Below are 17,557 nucleotides of genomic sequence, written 5' to 3'. Positions count from 1 at the left end.
GGGATAAATGTTATAGTAATTTAGACTTTTACTGATCTCTTAGAATAGAGTGGAACAATTGAACAGCATACATCTGTAATGACTTTAAAAACAAGTGCCTGTGTGGGCAGCTGCAAAGTTGAGCTTGAAAGTGTTAATTTTGGACTAGGGGGTTCTTTCTTGGATGTCACCCACTCAGTCCACGGCTACATTAAACTTGCTTCAATGTGGACCGTGACAGTGGTGTTTCAGCAGTTTCCGGGCTTGAGCCTTGGAGGTTCTTGTGTTAGTTTGCCATGGTCTGGAAAAAGACACACTGAATAACTTGAATTTGAACAAAATTTGGAATCTACATTTGTTTAGAAATTGCTCCACTAAACCTTCCCGACTTGTGTAAATCTATAATTTCTTAGATCTTTGCTGAATTTCTGGCACTTTCCCATTGTTGTATATTGGTCAATCTAATTTTCATTTCAGACAAATACATTTTTATGCTGGCAAAGAAAAACTAGCAGTTAGAGTCAATCATGATGACCAATGAGAAGTAAATAGGCTTTGACTGTGTCAAGTTAAAATGCATTGTAGAACCTTTGTAAAACATTTAAGTCAGTGTTTGTATATTTGAGCCTGTGTGTATAATTTTTGTCCCTGTGTTGATTTCTTTTACGTCATTACGGCTGTATGCCAAATTTACCATCACATTCACACCCATGATGTCAACTTCTGACCACAGCTGTAAATGTTGACTCGATGTCGACTTCAAGATTCTACCATACGTACAATACAAAGGCAACAAGAAACGTGAAAAAATAAGCCAGGCAGTCACAAACTATTTGCACATTTGTATATAAGGTGCTTTTCAAAAATGCTTTAACAGAGCATCAGCTATTTCTACTCTCATGGCAATGATCATTAACTGGCAGCCACATGATTAATTGTGTATGCCATTGTCACTAGGAAGGTAAGCCCTGAAGATGGCTTAATTCAGGTTTTTCTACTAATCCCTATACCGTGTGTTTTATCGTCTGCATCCCAAATCAGTACCCAACTGAGGACCCACTTGGTGTAGGAATGGGTAATATGGCCCAAACACGATATTTCAGAGTATTACCACGATAGCGATAAATTTGCCAAAATACAGAAAAAATTGGTTGTTATTCATTTGACAAAATAAACGTAACACATTGACTTGAAATATTCTATGAAAACTACCTTAAAAAGTGCAATAACTTTAAGAAGTATAAAACTAATTTCTCCCCCTGCTCTTTGCCTCAGACTGAGGTAAGGCTGTCATACTACTTGACTATAAATCTGTGGTTAGTACATAGTAATTCACAGATAACAATGAGTCTGGGAGTGCCGTCTTGAAATCATATCATATCTTTTGGCAAACAAATGGTGACAGTTTGGGTAATATCGTCTATGTCCAGGTGAATAGAATCAACCTTTTGGGATTTACTTACCTGGATCATTGAGAATGCATCAAGTCATGCAACTGGCGAGAGACTTGGTGATGCCATGCTGAACTAGCTTACTTTGTTTTAGTTTGTAGCATTAGCTGCAGAGCTTTCCTCCCAGGCTTTCAGACATTCCTGATACAGGCTTGGGTGCTGATGCTTAAGAAGGTGAAATAAGTTAGAGATATTTCCCCCCTTCGACATTACAGGCTTTTTGCACTGGTCTGTTGTGTATATGCTGGTTTGTATCTAAAATAATTCCACACCACTAAAGTAGCTGCTCTTTTGGGAATTGAATCTCCAGCAGTAACGCTTCCAGCCATGTTTGCCTTCACCATCACAACTTTAATAACTTTGTGCTGCATGACCCACGTGAGCATAATTATTATGAATGATATGACAAATTAGTCACCAACAATTATTTGTTTTTAAAATGCAAATTATAGAATAAGCTCAATTGTTCAGGCACATATAGATCCACGGACAACTTGATAATGCAATGACCGTAATCTCCTATACTCTCTTTGTACAGGTGTGTGAGCTGCAACGCAGTCTGAAGGCCAGTCGGGTAGAGCAACAGGAGGCTCTGGAGAGGGCAGCTGCTGCTGTAACTCTGGAGCAGAAGGCTGTGCAGGACAGCCTGCTGCAGGTACACACACGTGCATTGATTAATATACTTGGTTTCTACTGTACTCCTACCAGTTTTTACCCTTCAGCCGTAAAAAGGTGGTGGGGTATTGTCATCACCCCACCACCAACTCATAAACAAGGCAACGTACATCTTGGATTAGCTTGAATCTCAGTGACCTTGACCTAATTTTCAGAAATTCTTGTGAATTTCATAACTCAAAAAAGAAGTTATCTAGATTTTCAAATTGATAACATAGGTGCATCTACTGAAATTCTTGAAGGAGTTTGAGGTCAAGGTCACTGAGATTCAAGTACAGAGTAAGTTTTCCAAAACTCTTGTGGACTTTATAACTTGACAACAAGGTGATGTAGGATTTTGAAAATGATATCATAAGTGTGTCTACTAGGAGGCTGAGGGGTAACGCTGGTGGTTGCCAGTATTTTCTTTTTAATTTTTGCCTACAGTAAGAAAACCACACTTGACATGCAACTGAAGGTCCCTCCCCTTCTCTTCTCCTGTCAGACTAAGCTAGCTGGAGAGGCACAGGCTAAGTATGAGCGGGAGCTAATGCTTCATGCTGCTGATGTGGAGGCTCTACAGGAACTGAAGAAAAAATTCCAACAAGGAGCAGCACAAAAGATGGAGTTAGAGGAGGAATTGAAGAAGACCACCTCCCTCCTGCAGGAGAAAACTGCAGCCTGGAGTACAGCAGAGAAAAAGCTGAAGGTAGAACAACAACCCAATAATCTTAATCGGGCAAGCTAACATCCCTCTTTTCACACAGGTCTGAATAATTGTTTGAGATATATAAAGTTGAACAAACCACATTATGAATCTTAGTTTAAGAAAATTAAAATGTAATTAGAAGACTGTTTGTGAATGATCGTAACAGTCCTTACTATGACTGTCATTCAGGAGGATCTGTCAAATCAGAGCCGTCACTGTGAGGAGTTGGGAAAGCAGAATTCCCTCCTGCATGAACAAATGGATGAAATAGCTGCTAAGAGCCGCCAGCTGCAACAACAACAGCAGCAACCGCAGCAGCTTGACTTGTCATTCAGTGAGGAAGGAAAGACCACTGAGCAAATACTAGAAATACTCAGGTACTGTAACACGAGCTGGTTGATCAGTGTTTGTGTTATTGTGTATTGAAAGTATTGAAATAGCTGACACTGCAGTTTATTTTATAATAGAGTATGTAAACATCGTTACCTCTGAAGCACCTTATGATGAAATGAAATTCTAATAATTCTTTCATTATAAATCTTTTACTTGTTCAAAGTAGAACTGAGTGTAAAATGTGCGTTTGCGGTGCAGGTTTGTGCGGCGGGAAAAGGATATCGCTATAGCGCAATGTGAGGCGTCTGACGGAGAGGCTCTTCGTTACAAACAGCAAGTGGAACACCAAGAGAGAGAATTAAAGGAACTACAAGAAACCCTAAATGCTGAGAGGGAGAAGATGCAGGTATGAGTTGGGGGAGTGTTTGATCTGTTTTACCTTTGATCAAATAACATATCTTGATCCATGCTCAATCATCCAGGTAAGTAAATCCCAAGAAGTCACTTGGATGAGTGATGAGATGTTTCTCCCATTGAAAACGCTACGTCCAGATGAACAGAATCAACCTTTTGGGATCAAATAACGTAGTCAATTAAAAGCTGGTGTATATAGTGTGGTGACTGTAGATTAGTTAGATTAGTGAAGCTGTGACACCAATATAGTGGGAGGTCCTGGTTTTTGTTGCCGTAAGAGTCACCTCTTGCCTCACTTGAAACACCATAATGCTGTAACTTTAGCCGAGTAAATGTAAATAATATCAGTTTGCTCAAAAAACAAAACAACAAGTTATTTTTGGAGGAAAAAGAGGCCTTGATTAATATTTGAGAATCTACTACAGAATGAAGAGCTTCATTATACTTTGTAAAACTTTACTTCCACAAATTTGTTACTATGCAACTTCTTGAACACTGTGAGGTTGATAGTCAGTTCAGAAACTTGTATTGTAAGTACAGAGCGTCCGTACCGGATTTAGCAAGAAAGAGTGTTTTTTTGTTTTTAAAAATAAGCAGCAAGTAGGATGCTAGTGTGACTTTTAAATGTGCAAAGGACATAATAGAGAATACTGTTTGTTACTTCTCTGTATATGTTTCTTCCTCTATGTCAGGCTACAGCAAAAACTCTAGTGCAGCAGGAAGAGCAGCTAAAGAAGATGGAGACTATCAGTGCTCTTCGAGAAACCAACAAGATGCTCAAAATGGACCGAGATAAACTGGAGCAAGAACTGCAGCAAGCTCAGGCTAAAGTGAGTTTGCACTGCACTGCATGTCACCATTTGTCTTCATGTTTGTCTTGGCCAGTTCCATCTTCTTTTTTTCTAACTGTAACCTTTCTCTCCAAGAGCTATAACTGACAAAATAACTTATCTTCAATGCATAATATTTTCAAAAAAAAAAAAGATTGAACGTTACAATCTGCAATAATAAACAGCTGAAGAGAAATGGCTCTGCTACTGGAAACAAGTTCAAATAACGTACCCCCCTTTACCTGACATACTTCACCTTAAGCAGTTGCAGCAAATTTCTATAACAAAATGTTGTGGAGTCAGTTACAATACAGATCGTCACTACAGCATACCTGGAAGCCTACTGCAACTACTCTTGTGTACAGTATATACCACGTTGGTTACTTTTTGTGCTGCTGCAATATTATCAGGCAGTTCTATTTATATCCGTCAATAAGAGGCAAGAAGCCGCTGCTATGTTCTCCTAAACAATAGATGCCACCGCTCGAGCATTATCACAACATAAGCACTTGTATAGGAAGGGAGGAAGTCAAAACCAGAAGAAATGACTTTTTTCCCCCCACAAAGTTACAAGTTTTCAAACTGTAGCAATATCGCACTGTAATTGTATATATCTCTAAGCTTCTGTACTGGAATGTCATTAAAATGGCAGTAAAAAACCAACACGATCGTATACTTGTGTCTTCAACCGAGCTTTGCAAAGTGCCAAGTTACAGAAATCAAAAGGTGCACATCAGCTGAAGTGATACAAATACAGAGAGTCTGGTGTCAAACATGCAGCAAGCTTTAAAACGCCCAACATTGTGTCTCACCAGATCACAAAACTCCAGTCAGACATCAGCCCTCTGCATCACTCTCTGTCTGTGCTGTCAGAGAAGAATGGCTCCCTGCAGGCTGACAAGAGGCTGTTGGAGGAAGACTTTAAACGATTAAAAGCAAAAAATCAGGTAATGCCACTCTGTGGAGGAGGTTGAGTACATGTGTAAATGCTTTTTTTCTCTCTCTCTCATTTCTGCAACATAGTGGCTCCATAGTGTAGTAGTTTATACATTCAGTCAGCAAGCAAAAGATTTAGAAGATTTGTGATTTTGATTTTTACAGCAACTGATCAGCCAACAGAAAGACGGTGATGTTGAGGAGAGACAGAAACTCACCACGGAGAGAGAGGCTCAACAGAAGCGCATCACACAGCTGGCTGAGGAGACAGCCAAGCTGAAGGCTGAGCTGGCCAGGTAGAGCAACACACACAGGCTTACACCTGTTAAATACACTAACGCCACAAAGGTGAACTGAACGGTACTTTCCCAACTCTAGTTTCTTTTGTGTGGTTTGTACCAGACTTTTGCAGTTTTGCTGCCTAAGTGATCGGAACCTAATTTCCAGCAACTCAGTAGAAAATTGATCAATGCATCCAAAAAAATAACCTTACACAGATGATTATGTGTGAATCAGATCCAGTGCGAGTGGAAATTCAGCTCAGTCGCAGCTACATGGCCTCAGAGAGTCTGTTGCCCGCCTGACGTCCGAAAGAGACTCTCTGAAGAAAGACCTGGAAACAAAAAACAATGACATTGTGGAGAAGAACAAGACCATAACCCAGGTGAAGAAGATTGGACGACGCTATAAAACCCAGTACGAGGAGCTCAAAGCCCAGCATGACAAGGTGCGGCGATAGGTTTGTGGAAACGGTTTGGACCCATTGACCGTGGAGAACAACTGCAATGGGGATTTATGTTTGTCTTTTCCAGCTGGTCAGTGAAACAGCTACTAAAGCAGGAAGCGAGGTGGCTCCAAACCAGGAGGTACAGCAGGAGTTGAATAAAGCTCAGGAGCAGCTCAGCAAGACCCAGGAGGAGCTGAGTGCCCTGAAAGGAGAAGTGCAGAAAAAACAGGAGGAGGTGAGCAAAGTTAAACATGACCAGCGCAAGTCTTTATTTTTTTTCCCAACTTAACTTTTTATCATATTTACCAAAAAATAAAAAAAGGCTCATGGAGGGATTTAAGATATTTGGAACAAAAAAGTTCTGCTCTATGCATCTAGATCAATTCCTATCCAGTTAATCAGCAGTCCACCCAAATAACTTTGATACTTAATGATTGAAGTCAATTCAGAGCAAAAAATATCTCCTAGTTTTATTTATCACACATAATTATGTGTGATATTTATGTGTATTGAGATACACAGAGATGCAATAGTGGTTCTGTTTCTTTTAGTTTAATTGTCAGTTTTTCACCAGGCCCAGAAGTCCCTGCAGGAGCTGGAAAGAGCCCAGAAGGAAAACCAGCAGCTCAAGGAAAAGGTCCAGGAGGTCCAAAACCAGCTGACACAGGTACGGTTTGACAAAGTTAGGTGAAACTGCCTGCAAGTCTTTATTCACAGATGGGAAAAATGAACACCATATTCAGATAGCTGCTAGCTCAGATAGCAGATAGCGTGTAGATTCATCATGCCATTGGCTCTGTCATGTCTTTGATCCTACAGCTCCAGTCCCAGCTGTCCCAGACCCAGACTCAACTGCAGCAGAATCAGAACCAACTAACCCAAAATCAGAAAGAGCTTCAACAAGCTAAGAGTCACACCCAGCAGGTGAGAATTCTTGCAGGAACAGGGATTTTACCTATTTGCTAGATTTGTGGTTGACCTTTTATTTATTTGGACTATTGGTCTAAAGACTGTTAATGCACATGAGCTCCATCACCAGATCTAAAAGAATCCCAGCCAGTATCTGAGAATAGGCCTACAGTAACCACATTACCTGCTTCATTTTTTCTTAAAGGTGCAGAACCAGTTAAAAACAGCTCAGTCTCAAGCTCAAGCCCGTCAGAACCAGATTCAGCAGCTCCAAAGGGAGCTTCAGCAGGCTAAAGAAACCCTTCAGCAGAACCTCACCAGTCAGAAAGAGCTTCAGCAGACCCACCAAACCAGCCAACAGAGCCACGACCAGGAAATCTCTAGCCTCAAGACTGCTCTGAGCCAAGCAGAGAGTAAGGTGAGCAACAATTATTAACAATGTGAGGTCATGTGATGATGTGATGACCCCCCAACTCTGTGATGTCAAAGAGTTATCTTTTTTTTTTTTCTGGTGCTGATATGCACCAAAACTATTTTTGACAAAACAAATTCTTTGCACATTTCACATCTTCATGTAATATTTGTGTAAATATTGTCCTAGTATGATAAAAGGCTCAGTTTACATCACAACAGTTTACTTCTGCAGTCTGACAGCTTGGTGATGAGCCTTCTTCTTTTAACAGTATGTAGTATTTTTGTCATATTTGCAGTAAACTAACAAGTAGTTTCTGTATCTGTGCTTACCTCCTAACAGGTGACTGAGCTTCAAGGCCAGTTGGAGAGCTTGCAGAAGGTTAGGAAAGAGATCAACATCATTCAATCAATTTTCAGTGGATTAGTAATGCCAGTCATATCCCCTTGTATTTTTACCTCTGTTATGTGATCGTCTTCAATCAAAAACAACGTGGTTTTCCGTTTGTGCTAAACAGATCAAGTTGCAGGAAGACTGAATCTGACAAATTGTTAAAGTAGTGAGTGAAGGTTGTGTTGGTGTGGCCAAAAAGGGTAGAGCAACAAACATAAAAACCAGACTTTGACTTTGACTGTAGTTGAAACCAATAGTAAATACAGGATTATTTGGTTTACACTTAACAACTGTCAGTCAGAGTTTGGTTACAACAACTACTTGGTTATTTGTGAGAAAAGGTTCTAGTTTGTGTTAAAGTAGACTTCACAATGTTATTTTAAAAAGGCCTTTCTACCAGACAGACCTGAAGGGAAACCTTTGCCATGAGCAGTCTTTTTTCCCCAAGTGGCAAAGTGATGACACTGAATACTCGAACAGTTTGTTTGTTTTTTGCTTTTTTACTGTAATCGTCTAAACACTAACCAAGCAAGTAGTCAATTTGAGGAAGAAGACTATATTAGGAACTATGAGTTGTTAATTAATGTCCTCTTCTTTCCTTTAAAATGTTATTTAACATAATACTTTTTTCTCAGTGAAATTTGGAGAAAAAGATTTAGGCAATTTAAATGTCTTGCATAAAATGGTATTTTAATCTTTTTGGCACGTTTACCTCCCCTTCAGACGGTTGTTGAGCGTGAAGCAGACATAAAACATCTGAAGGAGCAGCTAACTGAAGCCAAACAAGCTAATGAAGCAAGCCGAACCGCACAGGCCAGCCAAAACCAGAGTTCCCAGTCTGTCCACTCAAGTGATGCTACCGCAGCTGCTGAGGCAAACCAGGCACAACAAGAGGAGCTTGCAAAACTCAGACAGGAGGTATCTGAGAATCCTACATACTCCAAACTACATTCAAGTCCAACTGTCGTTCGATTTCCCTCCATAATCGTTTAATGCAAGCACAGTCTCTTATGTTGAATTTTACGCACTAAATTAAAATTAGATGTTGTGAAAGCAGTTTGTTTTTTTTTTATGAATGTTTTCGCTAGCTATCCGAGAGCAAAATCAGAGAGGAGCAGCTCAAACAGCAGATGGCCGACAAAGAGGAAAAAACTAAGAAGGCCTTCCTGGGAGCCAAGACCAAAATCAACCAGCTAAACAGTGAGCTCAGAAAAACACTATAATATGAAAATCTGCTGACAAATATCACCAAACAAACAAGCAAATATGCTTAGCGTGACTAAAATTTGTGACTTGCTTCCTTTACCTTCAGGTGCTAAAGAGCAGCTCAGTCAGGAGGTAGAAGAACTGAAGCAGAGTAAAGAGGAGCTGGAGGTGAGAATGAATGCCCTCAAATCTCAGTATGAAGGACGACTTCTTCGGCTGGACAGAGAGCTTAGGGAACGGAGAGAGACACAAACGCACTCTGACACCAGAGAAGAAACACAGGACCAGAGTGGAGCTAAGGTACAGGATGGACTTGAAGGCACACATTACATAGAGCATGTTTTGAAAAAACTCACCCTTTTCTTGTTATAATTGTCTAAAGGTATGCTAAAACTCAGATTTGTTATTTTAATGTGCATGCATGTTTGTATGTCGCAAAATTAAGAAGAAAGCCAAAGTGGTATAAGAAAACCTTCTTTACAAGCTAAGATGAAAATATTACAGAAGCAAAGTGTGACTGACTGTGCTAGACCAACACCAGAAATAGAGCCTTTATTATGGATAACATAACCCATCATTTTGTGTTATTACAATAGTATTTCTATGAATATTTAAATATTTTATTTTTCAAAATGTTCCAAAATTCAAATGTGAAACCTTGTTTGTCTTAAAATTGAGGTTTTAACAATACAGATATTTTACAAATGGTTATATTTTTAAAATTACAAATTGTATGCTTTAAGTATTTGCAAATTTCTCAAAATATAGTTTTAAAAATACTCTGGAAACAATATTTTACAACTTTGAGAAAGTGTTTTGTTTTTTTTTCCCCCGAGGAATTGAATAATTTTTTGTCTAAATTGCAACAGTAAAAAAAAAAACGCATTTTTTTCTGTAATTAGTTTGCTTTGGCTTTGCTAAATTTATTTCCATCATGTGATTGTGGTAATGATCAAGAACACACCTGTTTGTCCTTAGATGGGTGATCAGACGAGGTCTGCAGACCAGAGACAGATATCGTTGAAGAGTCCTGCACAAGACAGAGGAAGGTAAACTATAAATTGCTCTGAATGATTGTAAATGTTTCATACAATGTCAAGTCAGTGGACGTAATGAGGCTGTAGTTTGATGAACTTAAAAACCACATTACAAAGACGCCAGTATGAACTCTCAAAGCCTGAAAGAGAGCTTTTCTAAATGTAGAACAGACACAACAAATCGCTTTTCTCCATCAGTTCCACTCTGTCTGAGCCTCCAACTGCCAACATCCGACCCACCCCAAGTACTCCATCTCCTAGCAACAAGCCAAGTCCCTCTCCTGGCAGCAAGGCCACGCCTCGAGCCAGCATCCGTCCTTTGGTTACCCTGGCAACTGTCCCTGTCCCAACACCTATGGCCACAGTAATGCCGACCACACAGACTGAAAGCCAAGAGGGTAAGAACAAGAAGGCCATCCATTCAACAATTTTCTTCTAGAAGAAGACAACTGAAATAAAAGTAGATCTCTGTTGGAGATGCGCTTTGAGATTTTGAAGCAGTATGTGTCAGTATATGTCAAAGTGAAATGTGTTTCTCCTAGCAGTGCTGATGAATACATCAGCCTCTGTGCACTCTACCAGCTCCAGTATGGTGAATGCACCCACCTCCATATCTCAGCCAAGCAGCACTCAGGCCACAGCGTTTGTTCAGCCCACTCAGCAGCAGGCAGCCAGTCAGGATGCAGGGCCCAGCGTGGAGGCAGAGCGGCCATCTACATCCTCATCCCCCTCCTCTCTGAGTGTAACAGGTCAGAAAGAGAAGCCTGAAACTTTACTCACAAAACACCTCAACAGTAAAAAAAACTAAATATAGTACTGAAAATGTTGATGGTCAGATTCTTAACTGAGGTCCTGGTGTGTTTTTGTGATGCCACTAAAGCATCTTCAAAGCGAAGCAGAGATGATGATGATGAGGAGGAGGAAGAAGAAAGCAGACCCGAGAGCTCACACACACCTCCAACCACCAAAAAGCTACGCCTCAAAGCAACAGCAGCAATGCAGGTAAACACAAAAACCCAGAAACTAGAAATAGAAGTGCTGTCATTCTTAAACTGTTAGTTCTAGGGTATCTTATGTTGTGTGAATGCTGATTAAAGACAGACCTGTTCCAGGCCACTTGAGTTTTGCAAACTGATGAAAGTCTGGGAATTTTAACTGATGTCACGAAGAAAAGTCCAGAGCTTCCTATTCGATATCTGCAGTAGGAGCCATTTTAATCTGTTGTGTCAAAACCTCAAAAGCTTGGCACGACATTATCAGTTGTTTTGTTGTCTGTGTGTGTTTAATAAATGTAAGTCAAACTATGGCCCTTGGTGTGTTTCAGGTGGAAGGTGATGAGGAGATGGAAGGAGAGCTCAGAGATGAAGAACGGCAGGATTCACCAGATGATAATCAGGTCTGTTGTCAAGTCAACTCTTCTGGTTCAAGTAAATGTTGGTTGTCATATGACCATAGAACTTAAAGTTAGTCGTTAGCTGATAGCTAGTTATCTCTGCTGATTTCTAAATGCAGAGATGCTTTTGAAAGCAGCTACTTTACCTGATTTTCCAGCTCTAGCCAATGAAAAGGCTGCTTCTGGATAGTTTCTTCAGAAACACAGTATTCAGGCCTTTGGTTCATCTTTCCACTGCCAAGTTACATTTAAGATTTCAGATGTACAGCATGGTGAACAATTCACAATTATAAACCGTATTTCTGAAATGGGTGACTAAAAGCTGTCTTGTGTAAGTTGTAACATGCAGTGGGTGTGATTTACATCTATTCTGCACATCTTGTTCAAAATCGGGTATGCAGAGGATATTTACCTTAAACACTTGCATGATGCTATGATGTTGGAATATAAAGCGCACATTAAAAAATAAAAAGGCTCACACAACTGAAATGTCTTGTCAGATTGTTTGCATATGAACACAAACAGGCCTGCAAAGGTGTGTGATAAGACCTGATTTTTATGTTTGGGATGTAGGAGCTCCCAGAACAGAGCTTCCCAGTCTTATCGGGGGACGACAAGGAAAGTGAGGAAGAGGGCGTGTCCCAGTCCGTTCCCACTGACCTGATGTCCTCCCAGGGCTCTGCCATCATCCGAGATGTGATTGTGATCGACACCGACAGCGAGAGCCGCGAGAGTAAAGATGGAGAGGAGAAGGAGGAGGAGGAAGAGGAGGAAGAAGAAGATGATGAGGTGCTGCTGCTTTTCACTACCATGTTTTGAGTTTTAATCTAATGGCAGGTGTTAATTTCTAACTTTGTCTGTTAGTATAAAGAGGATGAGGATGATGATGAAGATGACAATGATGCTGCTGACAGCGGAATGAGAGCGGGAGAGGAAAGTAACGAGGACAGCGGAGAGGCCGAAGAGCAGAGGCGGGAGGAACTGACAGAAGGCACTAACACTGAGGAGAGTGTGTGTGGAGCACCCTCAGGCTCACAGCACCCCAGTGAGCCAACAGCCAGTGGTGAGCACCAAGGCCAGCTTACATCTCATTTCATGGTCAAAGGAGCTTGCAAAGAAAAGCGTCTGGACTTCTTTAAGTTACTTGAAGACGTTTCACCTCTCATCCGAGAAGCTTCTTCAGTTCTAAGGTCAAATGGTGGAGAGTCCCAGATATAAACCTAGTGGGAGTAACCCCCCACAGAGGGACAAAAGGACCCCCTGATGATCCTCTAATCGCCTGAGCCAAGGTGTGAAACTGGGTGTGGGTCCCAATCAGCCAGAGTTTCGGGTGAGTTCATTGTGAAACCTGGCCCCACCTTATCATGCGAATTCCTGAGATCAGATGGCCCAGGATGTGAGTGGGCATTAAGGTGTCTGGGGAGGGAACTCAAAACTGGATTATAGATGGATTATAGATTATAGATCTACATTGGAGAGACCAAACAGCCACTTCACAAGCGCATGGCACAACACAGAAGAGCCACCTCCACAGGACAAGACTCAGCAGTCCATCTGCATCTTAAGGATAAAGGACTCTCTTTCGAGGATGCCAATGTTCACATTTTGGACAGAGAGGACAGATGGTTTGAAAGAGGAGTGAAAGAAGCCATCTATGTCCACTGTGAGCGACCATCTTTGAACAGAGGCGGGGGTTTACGACACCAACTCTCTGCCATCTATAATCCAGTTTTGAGTTCCCTCCCCAGACGCCTTAATGCCCACTCACATCCTGGGCCATCTGACCTCAGGAATTCGCATGATAAGGTGGGGCCAGGTTTCACAATGAACACACCCGAAACTCTGGCTGATTGGGACCCACACCCAGTTTCACACCTTGACTCAGGCGATTAGAGGATCATCAGGGGGTCCTTTTGTCCCTCTGTGGGGGGTTTCTCCCACTAGGTTTATATCTGGGACTCTCCACCATTTGACCTTAGAACTGAAGAAGCTTCTCGGATGAGAGGTGAAACGTGTGCAAGCAACTTAAAGAAGTCCAGACGCTTTTCTTTGCAAGCTCCTTTGACTACGATGACCTGGATGACTGAGAACCTTCACAGACATCTCATTTCATGCATGCTTCTCTCAAAATCGCAACCTGACACACTCATCTCTTCCAGGTGAAGGCAGCGGTGATGCCCCATCAGAGTCCGACCACCCTAGAGACCTTTTACACCTTCCTCCAACCTCTGCCCCCTCACCTTCCTCATCCTCCCTCACACCCCGGATGCCACACACACGAAGGCCCCCACACCCACTCCCACCTCGCCTCTACATCCAGCCTCCTGCTCCTGAGCTGGGTCCCCCACAAACACAGGTGATAACCTAACAGACATTTCTTTTTTTTTATTGTTGTTCCATTCAAAATATATGTTTTGGATTTGGAGTGAGCTTACTTATCATGAACAGGAGGCAGGTTTGTTATCCACATCGGCTAAATGAGTGATGCAGTTTAATTAAGAGTTTAGTAGAAAGATGCCAAAAGCGTTTTGTTTAGATTCATCTGGGAGTTTTAAGTAAGTCAAATTAATACATATACTGTCCAGTTATTTGGTGTTATATAAAGCCACCTGAAATCACAATGCCAATCAGCAAAGACTGATTAATAATACCGATCAATAGTGAATGGTAAAATCATTACATGGAAATATAAGAGGAGAAGAAAGCAGCACTCTGACAGTAATGGTGTCTGTGTGTGAATCAGAGACAGGCCTCTCAGCTGCGCAGACCATCGTCAGGACGTGGACCTCAGCTGACTCCTGGAATAGGCAGTATGGTAAGAGATGTGTGTTGTGAACTTTGACCATATTATTCAGTTTCTGTGGATCAGCTAGCCTAAATGTGCCTGTGTGTTGTCAGCAGCCTTTCTTTGATGATGATGACAGAATGGTTCCCAGTACTCCCACTCTGGTTGTTCCACATCGTACTGATGGTTTTGCTGAGGCTATACAGTAAGAGAGAGAGAGAGACAGACACACACACACACACACACACACACACACACACACACACACACACACACACACCTGGCTCATAATGTCTTCCATCATGGCTGATGTTTGTAGATCGCTGTATAAGATTCTGTATATTATCCTGGAACTTTATTTATTTATTTATTTATTTATTTTAAAGAGGATTAAGTTTCAGAGAGGCAAATCTAGTGAATATAGTGGTTGAAAGGTGACTTTTGTGTTTGTATGGAAGAAACTCTCATTGCTTTCAATGCACTGTGGGCTGGAACACAATAAGCTCAGGTTGTTCGGCCTCCGATGCCTCAAGATGTTAAAGTAAGGAAACTATTTCAAAATATTTCAGTTGAGCTCTGGATGATACTCTACTGTGACAGAGAAGCTCAAAGTGCAAGTCATAAAGGGACTACTTTATAGAGTCAGAAGTGGTCTAGAGTTTGGTCAATAAGTTGATCTTTGAGAGGAGATGGGACAAATATAAATTGATTCAAGGCTGGTTCCCAGAACCTGTTGATTAGGCCTCATATTTTAATTCAATGGACACAATATTAGGATCCCTATGTTTTCTGAAAGCAAAATAAAGAATAATCTAGTTTAGGGCAAAAGACCAACTTCACACAATCTACTGTTTTTAAGGTATGAGTCAGTGTGATAGTCCATCACGCACTAAAGATTCCCATACTTTACTCCACTGCTTCACTTTAACTTTCCTTCACCCCGTTATTTTGTGTCTTAACTGGACTGTTTCTAGACATAGTGGTATCATAAGATCTCAGACTCATTATAGATTTATTAACTCAGGGATTTTTGAGGTGAGATTTTCATGGAGACAGAACAGACAGTGGTCTGCTGCTCCCTGTGTAGAGAAACCTGTCAGTTACAGTGTCCGTATTTCCAGCAACCAGGTAAATAAGTTAAAAGCAATTTAACCTTTTAGAGGGGAAAACTGCAACCTGGTACAAAACTAGTTTAAAATGGCAGAGAGAAGTGATTTCCTTTTAGAAAAGCATTCAAGTGGCCAATTTTAGCACTTTTGTAGGGGATTTTTTTTCTTTCTCTAATTGCAGCAACTAATTCTAGAAGGAAGCTGCAGATGAAACATGTGTTCTTGAGTGAAACATGCAGAGAAGGCAAAGGAGACTACAAATGTGGGCTGCTGAAAAGATGCATTTTAACACGTGTTTAAGCAGATGTTTTTGATCTCCAGCTCACCTCAGGTAGCAGGTCTGTCCACCAGATTCAGGTTTGGACCCCCTGAAGATCTGCTGCCACAGACTTCAGCCTCACACTCTGACCTGGGACAGCTGGCTTCTCAAGGAGGTACTGCACAAACGCTTAATTGTAACTTGTGCATGCAGTCTGATACTCGAGTTAAAACATTCATTTTTTTGTGTCAAACTAAATCTGTATGTAGGTCTCGGTATGTATGAATCTCCTCTGTTTCTGGCTGCTCATGATGAAGATGGAGGAGGAAGGAGTGTCCCCACCACACCTTTACAAGTGGCTGCACCAGGTGAGAAAAACGCACAAACCCCGAAGACGAGATTTCCTCAGTCGGCGCTGTCCAGCTCTTGGGCTCAAAAGCTCAGTATTCCCTGTGTCTCTGTTTCATCAGTGACAGTCTTCACTGAATCCCTGCCCTCAGACAGCAGTGACAACATGGCGTCCCAGTCAGTTCCCATGGTAACTGCCTCTACTGGAATGGCTGCTGCTACAGATGATGGAGATGAGGTGTTCATGGAGCAGGAAGTGGAGGGGTGAGCTTTTAAGTTTTCAGTTTTCATTTATGTAGGATTTACTGTACTAAAAAAGAAGCTTCTCACATGGTGTTAAAATAGATTTGTGAGAGAAATGTTGACTTTTATTTTAAACCTGACACCGCTGGAAGTTTTCTCTGATTGTGGATGTGTTTCCAGCCCTGGAATTGAGTCTACCCTGGAGAGTCAGACAGACATGGAATCAGCAGGACAGCAAAGCGATGATGCGTCACTGCCATCTACCAGCCAAGACCCTGGTAATGTATTCTGTTTACTGACCGATAGATGTCAAAGCAACCATATCCTGTGCAAAGTTGTTATAAAGGTGAAAACTGTCCTCAATTAATGTACTTTTAATGCTGTAAAATTGGACATTTGAACATTGGGAATCTATGAGGACCAGCCTGAAGCTTCGAAAGCGAATCAGAGGAACTGCAGTTTTTTGAGTTTGCGCTGCCTTCATTTTTCAGCCCAGTGCATTGTGTCTGTTTCCATGCTTAGTCCATATATAATCCATGGTGCAGACTTATAGAACCTTTAAACCCCAACAACACTTATTAGCAGTCCTTTTTTTTTTCTCCTGTCAATTTAATTAAATGTTTAATATATTAGCTCATTAGTCTGAAAGGGAATTCCATTATTTTGCTAATGAAAGACGTTGAAAAGCACTCGTCAGCTAAAGCTTTCATATGTGCACAAACTCTTGTGTGATGTTTTTTATTTCCCTTCTTTGATTACAGACACAAGCAATATGACGCAGCGTCACACAGTGGCCAGTCAGCCTCTGGTGAGCAGCCTGTCAAGCACAGGACCTCGAGGAGTGAGACTAATCAGCCGCAGAGGTAAGGTGTCAAAGCTTTAAAGGACTATCCTTCTGGGATGGTTGTTAACCTCTGCCTGTGAGAATATAGTGTACACTCACAGAACTGACTCAAGTCCTGTAGTTTTAAATGATAAAGCAGTTTATTGAAGTGCATTAAGCAGCATTACACTCAGGGAACAAGAAGAGTGACAATATGGTATCTCACACATTTTTTTTTTGTCGTCTTTCGCTAATATTTCAGGAACGTTCTCTCGAGAAGGGAGGGGAGGATCTCTGGGAAGAGGAGGAATCTCCTAATGAAGATATCACCAGTGAAGACTTAATCATCTTATTCAGTAAAACATAAACAAGGCAACAAATTTAATGTCAATACATTTTAGGTCCACGTAAAATCTGACTATTACTGGAGAGATCTGACAGGTGTGTGACTTCTGATTCTGTTATTTTGTTAGTTTATTTCTTTTTTTTGTCCTCTGATCTTTGGTTGTTTATACATGTGTTTTAATAATAAAGTGGAAATATGAGGAGCAGCAGTGTCATGGGATGCTTTTTATTTATAAAATGAAGAATATTTTGGAAGGATGTA

The 17,557-nt window shown here is 41.1% G+C and overlaps 1 protein-coding gene across 5 annotated transcripts in view; it reads left to right on the top strand.

Moving 5' to 3' along the window:
- Nucleotides 1-17,488, top strand: part of LOC146648699 (nucleoprotein TPR-like) — a 34,483-nt gene extending 16,995 nt beyond the window's left edge. Inside the window, exons 24-55 of one of the 5 annotated variants that reach the window (XM_085390146.1) lie at nt 1,969-2,085; nt 2,590-2,793; nt 2,983-3,170; nt 3,385-3,532; nt 4,233-4,370; nt 5,186-5,317; nt 5,472-5,602; nt 5,823-6,033; nt 6,119-6,268; nt 6,608-6,700; nt 6,853-6,957; nt 7,148-7,360; nt 7,697-7,735; nt 8,471-8,665; nt 8,836-8,947; nt 9,060-9,253; nt 9,932-10,002; nt 10,189-10,388; nt 10,533-10,739; nt 10,871-10,992; nt 11,315-11,386; nt 11,957-12,172; nt 12,248-12,446; nt 13,543-13,739; nt 14,127-14,198; nt 14,282-14,373; nt 15,599-15,711; nt 15,806-15,904; nt 16,037-16,148; nt 16,308-16,405; nt 16,889-16,990; nt 17,213-17,488. In XM_085390146.1, coding sequence (XP_085246272.1) covers nt 1,969-2,085; nt 2,590-2,793; nt 2,983-3,170; nt 3,385-3,532; nt 4,233-4,370; nt 5,186-5,317; nt 5,472-5,602; nt 5,823-6,033; nt 6,119-6,268; nt 6,608-6,700; nt 6,853-6,957; nt 7,148-7,360; nt 7,697-7,735; nt 8,471-8,665; nt 8,836-8,947; nt 9,060-9,253; nt 9,932-10,002; nt 10,189-10,388; nt 10,533-10,739; nt 10,871-10,992; nt 11,315-11,386; nt 11,957-12,172; nt 12,248-12,446; nt 13,543-13,739; nt 14,127-14,198; nt 14,282-14,373; nt 15,599-15,711; nt 15,806-15,904; nt 16,037-16,148; nt 16,308-16,405; nt 16,889-16,990; nt 17,213-17,268 — 4,398 coding nt within the window. In that variant the 3' untranslated portion in view covers nt 17,269-17,488. Of the gene's footprint in view, nt 1-1,968; nt 2,086-2,589; nt 2,794-2,982; nt 3,171-3,384; nt 3,533-4,232; nt 4,371-5,185; nt 5,318-5,471; nt 5,603-5,822; nt 6,034-6,118; nt 6,269-6,607; nt 6,701-6,852; nt 6,958-7,147; nt 7,361-7,696; nt 7,736-8,470; nt 8,666-8,835; nt 8,948-9,059; nt 9,254-9,931; nt 10,003-10,188; nt 10,389-10,532; nt 10,740-10,870; nt 10,993-11,314; nt 11,387-11,956; nt 12,173-12,247; nt 12,447-13,542; nt 13,740-14,126; nt 14,199-14,281; nt 14,374-15,598; nt 15,712-15,805; nt 15,905-16,006; nt 16,149-16,307; nt 16,406-16,888; nt 16,991-17,212 lie in introns of all 5 variants that reach the window. The other 4 variants (XM_085390145.1, XM_085390144.1, XM_085390143.1 and 1 more) reach the window with 4 other exon arrangements.
- Nucleotides 17,489-17,557: the final 69 nt, after the last annotated feature.

Source organism: Rhamphochromis longiceps, linkage group LG18, assembly GCF_057381845.1.
Source record: "Rhamphochromis longiceps isolate RC_006_pf linkage group LG18, R_longiceps_female_GT1.1, whole genome shotgun sequence".
Lineage (NCBI taxonomy): Eukaryota > Metazoa > Chordata > Actinopteri > Cichliformes > Cichlidae > Rhamphochromis > Rhamphochromis longiceps.
Note: the sequence above shows the minus strand (reverse complement) of the source record. Positions and strands in the feature narration are given on the sequence as shown.